At 38.2% G+C, this 12207-nt stretch overlaps 1 protein-coding gene across 3 annotated transcripts in view; it reads right to left on the bottom strand.

Annotated features, from left to right (window-relative positions):
• Nucleotides 1-12207, bottom strand: part of iqsec3a (IQ motif and Sec7 domain ArfGEF 3a) — a 130164-nt gene that overhangs the window by 7029 nt on the left and 110928 nt on the right. For all 3 annotated transcript variants that reach the window (XM_039668611.2, XM_039668612.2, XM_039668613.2), the window contains 2 exons: nt 5162-5251; nt 3447-3493 (listed from right to left, as the gene is read on the bottom strand). In XM_039668611.2, the coding sequence (XP_039524545.2) occupies nt 3447-3493; nt 5162-5251 (137 nt within the window). The remainder of the gene's footprint in view (nt 1-3446; nt 3494-5161; nt 5252-12207) is intronic.

The following is a 12207-nucleotide window of genomic DNA, read 5'->3' as shown; positions in this document are numbered from 1 at the left end:
GATAGCATCATATGTTATAAGACTGTTCTCCTTCTACCGCCATCAGCCCTCCGGTGAACACACATCACAAAAGACATGCGTGAAGTGTTGGGTGGCACAAGGGGTTTGCTCGGTGTCTTGCAACTCGGACAGAGGAATCGGGGGATGCAGATGTGGAGGGTTTCGGGGGCCGTGTGTTTGTGTCTCTAAGGTGCGTGGTGGTTATTAAGAGGACACTGAGGGCCCCTGTGTCTCCCTTGGAAACCACTTGAGCATTTTAGGGGTAGAGAATGAAGAGCAATTCAGGGAGGAAGGGGGACAAGAAAGGGTGGGACAGGTTAAACAACGGGAAGGGTGTAGTTGGACAACTACGGACGACACACATCTGAACGCATGCCATTACTATTTCTAACACGTAAGGTTCGGGGCTTAAACAAGAGTTTGCCAGGACAACTCTCTCAACTCTTTCTAACCATCTCCTGGACTCTGTCTGGGATTGATGACTTTGAGGAGTGATGAACATAGTTCACAGGTAAAAAAGTGAGTTAGTCTAGCTTGATCTCAGGATAGACGGTGGCTCTCGAGGTTTAGCTTGAGGGCTAAAGTGAGGGCGTCTTCAGGCATTTTGTGAATCAATCTTCTTGACTGTTGGAGTTAGGGCACGAATTGACTTTGAGAACGGAGAGTGTGTGGGGTTTCAGGTGAGGTAAACACTGCGTTTGTGAACAGAAGCTTCTAGTATGATGATTCCGTAGGTTTTACCAAGTTTTAGGTATTTTCAAGCCAATCTCACGGCAAATTGCTAAATCGTAGATATTTTACGAATTGCCCCATTCGTATGAATGTGCACGAATCACCTAGCCTTGACCCTGCCCCTAAACCTACCCATCACTGGGGTTTAGACAAATTCATACGAATTAATCACTTCGTACTCACTCATACAAATTCGTACGATTTGGTCGTGTAATAGAGTTGGTATTTTTAACACAGTCTCATCCCAAGACGTCATACAACTGACGTCTTTTGACCATACGTCAACCCTTAAACGTCGGTTGGATGACGATCCTGGGGCGTCATCCAACTGACGCTTTACCTTTAACGTCAGTTAGGTGACGGGGTAGGTTTAGTTCTGGGGTAGGGTTAGGATTAGATAACGTCATCTAACGGTACCCTAAAACGGCGGATGTTGACGCATGGTCAAAAGCGTCAGTTGTATGACGTCTTGGGATGAGACTGCGCTAGTATTTTAGTTTTAGAATGTTAGGGCTGCCTTATTATTATTATTTTAGTTAAATGGATTTGAAATGTTGTTAGTGGCCATGTTTCCATCGACACGTTTTTATCCGAATTAAGTAATATCGAATGGAAAATGGCAAATGGAAACTCGATGAAATTTCATGAAAATCGGCTCAAATGAAATACGTTCGGTCTCATCGGATTTTATCTTGATCGATATACGGCTAATGCGATAAAAGCTGATGGAAACGTTATTTGCCGAATAAATAATGAATTGCGATTAAGTTTTAGGCCCTTTTATGGTTGCAACACGCCAGAAGACGAGTTCATTTCCGGCCAGTCTGTTTGCGCACACATGGCGGATGTAAGTAGACAAAGCAAAAAAATGCTTCAACCAGAGGGTTTCCGTTAACCACGATCTCCCAGAACTGATGGAGCGCTGTCGTTCCCACACCACAGTCACCTCCGCTGCCGTCGGGTATAGTTTTGCTTGTTTTTACGTGGCTTGGTTGAATTCTAATGTAGAATGTGGTCTGTTATTTCTTAATAGCGCTTAGCGCTGCCTAAGTATACACACCGTTGGCATGGACGCAGTTCAGAGACGGAACAGACTATTTTCTTTAGCAGAAGCAATACTCGTTTTTAAATCAATAAACTCGTTTTTAAGTCAATATTTTGTGTCAAATTATTTATTTATTTATTTGGTTGATTTATATGTAATAAGCAGGATAATATATAGCGAGGTGGTTGTTATAGCGAATACAACCCCTTAAACTAACCGCCTCGCATACATTATCCGATACATGTGTCGCTATCAGCAGGCACATAAGCATTATTAGGCTTCAACTTGTGAATTTGTTGGTAGATGGCGCAATCCGTTTTGTCTAACAAAAAGTTTGCTTGAATGTTGTTCGATTCAGTGCGAAAATGAATGGAAACACCTTAAAATGTCTCAAATCAATTCGATATACCAATTTGATCGCAAAACAGCACGTGACGTCATTACGTACAGGTTTATATTCGCTTTAAAGCCGTTGGATGGAAACACACTTTCACCAGCTTTATTCGCATATGTTTTTTTTACCGAACTTCAGATAGTTTTTACCGAACTTCATAGCTAGTGTTTCAAATCTGCATAGACTTCATTTATACATTAAGTGCAACAAAATGTCATACAGCAAACTGCTGATAAATTATGAAATAATAATACTTTCTGTGTAAATGACTATGCTGAAGCTCAGCAAACCTCCAACACACTTCCATTTTTGTCTCTCTCGTCAAACGTTTGTGTCTTTTCAGGTCAAGTTCATCGCAACCTTACAACCCTGTTCAGCTAGCATGTGTCAATCACTGCCATCCATACGAGCTAGAGCATGTTTTATTAAATGTCATGGCGTTACTATACCATGTCTAAATTGGCAGGTGGCTCAACTAGTCTATAGTGGTTGGACACCTTGTTTCTTTCGCCCTCTCCTCCAGGATATGGCTGGCGTTTCCTTTGACCCCTCTGCTGCCTGCGATGTGTTCTGACAGCCGGTGCCCTTCAGGGGTTCGTGGGGTGCTGACATTTACATGTGGCATGATTAAGGTGAGGGTTTTCAGTGCCAGACAGGAAGTCGCTGCCACTCTGATCATGTGCAGGCTAATAGCAAACCTCTAATATGTTACATCTAATGGTAAGTTAACACTCAAGTAAAGTGTTGCCGCATAGGGTCTGTTTATTAGTATTTATAAAGCACATTAATTCTTTATTCTGCATAATCATATTCTACATCTCTTAATCCTACCAACGCCTAAACTTAACTATAGAAACCTTTTAGACATAGTTGAGAGAGAGTTTGGTCATGCTGTTTGCGTTGAGCTGAACAGTTTTCTTCATACTTGTATAAAGCTGTGCCTCTGTTGGCGATGCTCTTGAAAGTCTCCTCCACACTGCAGTGTTTAATTTAACAGGAGGGGGCAGCAGTGCACAGATGAGTTTTACCTCCAGGGGGCTTCTGTTGACTTTTGGGTTTGGCGGCGATAAGGTTTAGATTGGCTTGAGGGGAAGTGGAAGGTCGTCTGGTTGAGGACACTGCATTTTCACTCCAGCAGGGACATATGGCTGTTGTAGATTGTTAATTCCTGTTCACTAACTTAATGTGTTCTATGCGCTGTGAGCTACTGACGCTGTTTGACGGATGCTTCTAGGGGTCTGTAGGGACTTACCTGTGAGAACACTGAGCTCTTACCTCTACTGCGTTGTGTCCGCTCTGTGATGTGTTCAATTCCTGTTTGCCTGTGAGAAAAGAAATCCAGGTCAGACTAAAGATTGAGGAATGGTTGGATACATATAGTACCACTGTACCCAATTTTGGGTCAAATATGGACAAACCCAGCCTTTGGGTTAAAAATGTCATTTAAAAATGTAACCCAATGGCTGGGTTTGTCCATATTTGACCCATATATATATATATGTAAATCTATTTGGTATTTTTTACACTATGTCATGTTCTATTTATTAAACCAAATATTAACAAAATATTAACAAAAGGATGTAATATTTTAATAAATATACATTATTTGTGAACTAAATTTCAAAATCCGTATTTTTTTCACTGTGACATTATTCTATGACACTTAAGTATATATTCTGCCCCAAATTATTATAATTGAGATTTATATACTTATTAAATCTTCTAAAATATGATTCTCAATACAGTTAAAAATGACAAAAATGTAATTATTTAAATTAAACAAAACTACACTGTAAAAAATATTGTATTGAAACTCACATCAACAACCCTAGACAAAATCCCACAGATGTAGAATGATGTAATCATCCTTGTCTCCATCTCAAAAAACTGTCGAACTCTGTTAGCTAACTAGCTAACTCACTTTTACCTCATCTACTGTCTAGGCCGAGCCGAACTGGGGCATTCATAAATCCTAAGGGCGCCATCATGCGGCGTGGTTGTCCCGTTGGGTCCCTCTGGTTAAAATCACGTTCCAGGGGTGCATGTTGGAGGGGAGGAAGGAACTGCTTCCACAATAGCACTTTTATTTTGTTTTCATTTTTTATTTAAAATATTCACAAACTTGTGAATTATTTCATGAACTAATTAAAATTAAAACTGAGAGGGGCACAAATCAGATCTGAAGGCGCAATGTGTTTAAGTTAGTGTCTAAAGCATTAAAGCTACACCGTGCAACTCTTTTAGTTTATTCTTAGCTAAAAACACTTAGTTCTTTCAAAAATATATGTGCTCATTCATGTATATTTACTTCGTTCAAGTAATAAAGTATTCTCGTGAGTGTATAAATACATACGGGTAAGGGGTTCTAATGTCGGTCGCCATGTTGACCCTCCATCTTGAAAGTACATTAGCCAAAGAGGGACATACCCGTTAATTCAAGCTTCGCCTTTCGAGTTTATGGACGAGGTCGAACTGGAAGCCATTTGGAAAACATTGGCCACCGTAGGAGTTAAAACGAAATCGGAATTGAGAGGAACAAAAACTAATATTCACTGGATGGTCATATACCTTTTCACCTCTAGATGGGGGTAAAAATCACACAGTGTAGCTTTAAGCTAACTGGAACTTTTCGGTGACTAATCCGAAACACTGTAAACAGACAGCAACTTTGTACAGCAAACCGATAGTGTGTGCACAAGAAGCTAGAGTTTGCCGTCAGCAAGTTGCTAGGCTTATGAATCCTTGTAATTTTTGCATATTTAATGATTTTATCCACTATCTTATCGCAGTTGTTTCTGGGATTGCTTTATCTGCAATGGGGTGGGGGTGGGGGGGATATTGTCTGGAACTGAATTCTTTATTTTTTGAGTTTTCATGATATTTCAAATGTATAGCACACACTGTGAATCCTGCTAGGTAAGGTGTTGAATGCAAATGGTAAGAAATACAACATATAAATGTATGTCTGAGTTTTGTTTGTTGTAAATTACCTGGAGAACCTTGCCTTCCCTTCAACTCAAGTTGAGTCCCGTTGTTCTTGATGGAGTGAGTTTTGGCTCCCTGTTGTTTCTCCAACTCCCCTACAAAGACAGTGAACAGAGACAAGGAGAGTCGTAAGTCCATAACACATACCTACACACACTCTCTATACAGACTAACAAATAGGCCCACAACAGCTAAACACAACAATTTGCTCACATGTTCTAAAACTTGAGCCGTCTGGCCCTAAACAGCAGAGATCCAATTCACCATACTTACACTCAGGGCTTGATGATAATTGCCTGTCATTTCTAATCAAGCTACAAAAGAGTTTTTCCCTTCTCCGATAGAATTGTAGGAAGGCTGTAGCTCTACGTGAGGAATATGCTCTCTGATTTAATGAAACCATTAGAAAGGAATTAGCATAGATAAAACATGTGCGCGCACAACGAATACCTGACAACAAATCATCTGGATGCTAAAACAGAGTACCCAGATAGCAAACTGACATTGAATCAACGTGGAAATATGACATCGAAACAACGTTGATCTGACATTGTTTTGCTCATCGAATTAACGTTGAACCAACGTCAGACGCGTCATTCTTTCAAAACTAACGGAAAATCAACTTGAAATCAACGCGTTGTTTCAACGTTATGAAAGCAAACCAATTTTCGATTTTCATTTAGCTTTGAAGAATGCCGCGTCTGACGTTGGTTCAACGTTAATTCGATGAGCAAAATCAACGTTGTTTCAATGTCATGAGAGACGTCGTTTCCACGTTGATTCAATGTCAGTTTGCTGTCTGGGTATGCTACACAAGTAAACATTTATTACCATAATAAGTTGAAGGATTAAAGGAGAATGGAAAGATTCCCGAGAGACAGCAATTGAAAGAAAATACTATATATTACAATTAATTATAATAATAATTGTGATGATTTTTTTAAATCTAGTTTGTTTATGTGATTATATGATTTGTGTGATTTTATATGTATAAAAAAACGTTTAATACCATTTTATACCAAAATGAGATAAATGAAATAAATGTGCCGCTCTTGTGATTGTGGATTTGTGAAACGTCATCAGTCGCTGTACTGTTCCAATTCAAAGTTCACATCTAGCCAAGTCCAGTTCAAAACCCTAGATGTGTTCTTGATCCGCCCCGTTTACCGAGGATGCATTGAGAGGTGACTTGGGCGGACGTGAGATAGCCAGGTAACCCAGAATGCACCTCGCACCAACCAGCAAGCGTCAATAGGAGAGGAGAAAATCCGCGAAATATCAAAATACTGTAATTTCACAGCGAGATCAACCCCGACTGGAACAGCTTGTCCTCAGCTAGTGCTTCTGACGTTTGCCGCTGGCTCTGATCCCTCTAGTCTAGTGAATATGATAAACTTGACGTACAATTCGTCTTGTGTATAAGTCTATCTTTGGTCTCATTAAAAGCTTGTTCCATGGCAGCAAAAAAAAAAAAAAAAATCGTTTTTGAGGTTTCATAACTTTATGGGTATTTAACTTTAACAACATTTTTTATATTATCTTCACTATGTGAACAATAAAATAAAATGACATAACCCTCAAACTCTGTTTGATAAATGTCAATAAAAATCAATGTTTCATATTTTTAAAATGAAAACAAAAATATCATATCAATATCGGTGAAGAGAATCGCGTTGCCTGAACCACATGGCCATTAGGCTAATATGTTGATTTTTTTTAATGAAAAGAAGCAGAGTGGTGTTTTATAAAATATTTCGTTTTATTGTTGACGAAAACATGCAGAGTTGTAGCATATATTTCGTTTTATTGTTGCCTAAAATATAAAGAGATAACCAGAGTAGCCAGAGCGTGCTACTGAGTGACACGATCAAGTACGCTCTGTTCCATTTGCAGAAGAACCGGACTTGGGTCCTCTCGTCCTCGGGAGTTCGTTCTCCGGAGTCGAACTTGGCAAGTCTGAACTACCAAGGACGCAAGTCCGAACTTTGCGTACTTGGTATTGAGAAACGGCTATTGTTTAGTTCGGTTTTCTTTGTTGGTTTTGCTTTGCTCATTGTTTGATTATCAGTCACACCTGTTGCTTGTTCCCTTGATTGGTTTGAGTTTGTACTTAAGCCCTGTGTTTGTTCAGTTTGTGGTCTGTTCACGTCCGTGTGTTTGATCTCTGTTCTCTTCATAAGTTATAGTGAGAGATCCTGAGTATTTTGTTGTCATGAATCTTGTTATTATATCTGTACAGATCCATGTCTTCATTTCACCTGCTGCAACCCTTTTTTCAACTTAAAACTTAAAATATGAAGTGCTAAAGCTTGTAGTATTAACACTAAAACTGTGTTCTGGACAAATGTAGGGAAAATAGTTTAGATTTATTTAAAAAAAATGCTTCCCTTTATTTGAGCGGTACAAGACAAGTTTGCCTCCTGAATACACACAATTTTTTTGACTCAATTCTACAATGTTAAGTGGGTGGAAAATAAAACTCTTTAATCTTTTATTTGAGTCAAAAATGGGCACCCATAGAAATGAATGGGAAAAACTGTCATTTAGGCCTCGTTTACACTGCATGGTTCAAGTGACCCAAATCCGATTTTTTTCTTCTCATGTGGCACAGATCGGATATGACCGGTGAACGTGTAAGCAGGAAAAAACGCATGGATTCCGATTTTCTCAGATCGGTTTCAGGCCTCATTCATATGTGGTAATAAATCGGATATGAATCGGATACGTGCATTTGCATGTGCAAATCGGATTTTCCCCAGTCAATGCGAGTCGTTTGTCATTAAAATGTGCGCGATTATAGGTGCGATGAAAGAAAGGAGACACATAGTGGAGCAATGTGCAGGTTTCATGTCTTTAGAGTGTTTGGGGTGAAGAGTGCAGACTAAAATGCAGGTTGTTACAGAAATAAATCCGTATTTGAAGACATTTCACAAGATATGAGGCACCGTTTTAAGTGCTCGTGGCTACAGTGCCTCTCGTCTTTTTTTCTCCGCCGTACGAGACCAATGTTTTGATGACATTTTCAAAATATTGTGGAAAGAAAAACACTGGATAATTTTATTCGCATCTGCATCCATTGAATTTTGTGCTGTTTGACTTAATTTCCCAGGTCAGAACGTCTACATTTGGTAGTTTATAGTGTAAGTGCAAAAATCGGATATGGGTCACTTTTAAAAGATGATGTAAGCAGGTCTTAAAAAAAAAAAAAGAATATAGTCAGAAAATCGGATTTGGGCATCAAGACCTGCAGTGTAAATGCAGCCTTAGAGCATTCTAAAATAAGCCAAAATAAGACACCCTGACAGCAAAGTCACTTCATCTTTAGGTTTTAGCTCTAAGAACTTATTGGTATGATATTTTAATGTAGTTAAAAAAAAATTCAAAAAATAAAACTACATGGTAATTAATTTACATTGAAATAATTTACATAGAAAATATGCTACTTTTTGAAGTATATAAATTCAAAAATACCCCCAAAATTAAGAAAAACACCATAAATGGATAGACAAAACTTTATCGAAGACAGTGATATAACATTTATAATAAATAAAAATTAGGATCACACCTGAGTCCTCTGTGCCCACATTTGTCCACAATTACACGATTAAGGGCTATAAAGTGAATACGGTTTGAGGGCTACGTTTCTACCAAACTTTGAATGTTAGTGTATGTAAATATTTATTAAGGAACTACATGTAAAATATATAATATTAGACTTTTTTTTTTTAAAATAAGGAATAATATATTCATACTTAAATAATGTGTGTATAAACGTCATTTTGCCGTATATGTGTCACGATTATGTTTGGTTCGTTCCTGTAATTTCTGTTGGTCTCCGGTTACTAATTAGTTAATTCTCGTCCAGCTGTTCCCGTTTAGTTTCATCATGTTCCTGGTGTATAAATACTTCCTGTTTGGTCAAGTGTGTTGTCGGGTCATTGTCTATGATTAAGTGATTGCGTTAATATTATGTTCCAGCAAACTCCTGTGTTTCTGTCAGTGGATTTAGTAAAGTTTGTTGTGTTTATTTTCCGCCATTGTCTGATGTTTTTACACAGCCAGATCGTAATAATACTGAAGGCTCATGTGGAACTGAAGACTGGAGTAATGATGCTGAAAATTCAGCTTTGATCACAGGAATAACTAAATAAATGTTAAAATGTTTTAAAATAGAAAACAGTTATTTACATTTTTTTGATTACATTTTTTTTGCTGTACTTTTGATTAAATAAATTCAGCTTAATGATTCAAAACTTTTGTGTGTATATATATATATATATATATATAATTTACTTAATTTCAAGTTTAATGGTGAAATGCTAAATTGGATGGCATTAGCAACACTAAGGTCATGGGTTTGATTCCCAGGGAAAGCATGAACTGTAACGTTTAAATGCATTTCAAGTTGCTATAGATAAAAGGGTATGTCAAAAGCATAAACGTAAATACCTTGAAAATCACCTATAACCCCCTAGCATTGTGGTGGAGAGATTTGCATGGGCAAGAGCCACTCACATTATCTTCCGGACATTTAGTTTTATTAATGAGATAAATGAAATAAATGTGCCGCTCTTGTGGTTATGTTCTGTGTTTGTATCTGTTGGCTGGGTTTTGTCAATAGCCGTTTCTCAATTTGCGTTCTTGTCTGTACTTGTGTTCTTGTGGATTTGTGAAACGTCATCAGTCGCTGCCCAAGTACTGTTCCAATTCAAAGTTCACATCTAGCCAAGTCCAGTTCAAATCCCTAGATGTGTTCTTGATCCGCCCTGTTTACCGAGGATGCATTGAGAGGTGACTTGTGCGGACGTAAGCACGTAATGCACCTCGCACCAACCAGCAAGCGTCAATAGGAGAGGAGAAAATCCGCGAAATATCAAAATACTACTGTGTCTGTTATTGAGTCATGTGTTTCAGGCGAGAATGTGGTTGTTTAAATCTCAAATCTGTAAATTATTTATAAAGTTAGCGCCTATTTGAAAAAAGCATCTGGCGTTTTCGGAGTTCTGACATCCAAGCCTTCAGCGGACACTCAGCGAGATCAACCCCGACTGGAACAGCTTATCCTCGGCTAGTGCTTCTGACGTTTGCCGCTGGCTCTGATCCCTCTAGTCTAGTGAATATAATAAACTTGACGTACAATTCGTCTTGTGTATAAGTCTATCTTTGGTCTCATTAAAAGCTTGTTCCATGGCAAAAAAACAACAAACAAAAAAATCGTTTTTGAGGTTTCATAACTTTATGGCTATTTAACTTTAACAACATTTTTTATATTATCTTCACTATGTGAACAATAAAATAAAATGACATAACCCTGTCTCTGTTTGATAAATGTCAATAAAAATCAATGTTTCATATTTTTAAAATGAAAACAAAAATATCATATCAATATCGGTGAAGAGAATCGCGTTGCCTGAACCACATGGCCATTAGGCTAATATGTTGATTTTTTTTTAATGAAAAGAGGCAGAGTGGTGTTTTAGAAAATATTTCGTTTTATTGTTGACGAAAACATGCAGAGTTGTAGCCTATATTTCGTTTTATTGTTGCCTAAAATATAAAGAGATAACCAGAGTAGCCAGAGCGTGCTGCTGAGTGACACGATCAAGTACGCTCTGTTCCATTTGCAGAAGAACCGGACTTGCGTCCTCTCGTCCTCGGGAGTTCGTTTTCCGGAGTCGAACATGGCAAGTCTGAACTACCAAGGACGCAAGTCCGAACTTTGCGTACTTGGTATTGAGAAACGGCTATTGTTTAGTTCGGTTTTCTTTGTCGGTTTTGCTTTGCTCATTGTTTGATTATCAGTCACACCTGTTGCTTGTTCCCTTGATTGGTTTGAGTTTGTACTTAAGCCCTGTGTTTGTTCAGTTTGTGGTCTGTTCACGTCCGTGTGTTTGATGTTTGTTCTCGTCATAAGTTATAGTGAGAGATCCTGAGTATTTTGTTGTCATGAATCTTGTTATTATATCTGTACAGATCCATGTCTTCATTTCACCTGCTGCAACCCTTTTTTCAACTTAAAACTTAAAATATTAAGTGCTAAAGCTTGTAGTATTAACACTAAAACTGTGTTCTGGACTAATGTAGGGAAAATAGTTTAGATTTATTTAAAAAAAATGCTTCCCTTTATTTGAGCGGTACACGACAAGTTTGCCTCCTGAACACACACAATTTTTTTGACTCAATTCTACAATGTTAAGTGGGTGGAAAATAAAACTCTTTAATGTTGTATTTGGGTCAAAAATGGGCACCCATAGAAATGAATGGGAAAAACTGTCATTTAGGCCTCGTTTACACTGCATGGTTCAAGTGACCCAAATCCGATTTTTTTCTTCTCATGTGGCACAGATCGGATATGACCGTTGAACGTGTAAGCAGGAAAAAACGCATGGATTCCGATTTTCTTAGATCGGTTTCAGGCCTCATTCATATGTGGTAATAAATGGGATATGAATCGGATACGTGCATTTGCATGTGCAAATCGGATTTTCCCCAGTAAATGCGAGTCGTTAGTCATTAAAATGTGCGCGATTATAGGTGCGATGAAAGAAAGGAGACACATAGTGGAGCAATGTCAGGTTTCATGTCTTTAGAGTGTTTGGGGTGAAGAGTGCAGACTAAAATGCAGGGTTGTTACAGAAATAAATCCGTATTTGAAGACATTTCACAAGATATGAGGCACCGTTTTAAGTGCTCGTGTCTACAGTGCCTCCTATCTTTTTTCCCCCGCTGTACGAGACCAATGTTTTGATGACATTTTCAAAATATTGTGGAAAGAAAAACACTGGATAATTTTATTCGCATCTGCATCCATTGAATTTCGTGCTGTTTGACTTAATTTCCCGGGTCAGAACGTCTACATTTGGTAGTTTATAGTGTAAGTGCAAAAATCGGATATGGGTCACTTTTAAAAGATGATGTAAGCAGGTCGTAAAAAAAAAATAAAAAAAAAATGATATAGTCATAAAATCGGATTTGGGCATCAAGACCTGCAGTGTAAATGCAGCCTTAGAGCATTCTAAAATAAGCCAAAATAAGACACCAGGTGACAGCA

Source organism: Pimephales promelas, chromosome 24 (genome assembly GCF_988280905.1).
Source record: "Pimephales promelas chromosome 24, fPimPro1.hap1.1, whole genome shotgun sequence".
Classification (NCBI taxonomy): Eukaryota; Metazoa; Chordata; class Actinopteri; order Cypriniformes; family Leuciscidae; genus Pimephales; species Pimephales promelas.
The sequence above is the reverse complement of the archived record's forward strand: the minus strand, read 5'-3'. Positions and strand labels throughout refer to the sequence as shown.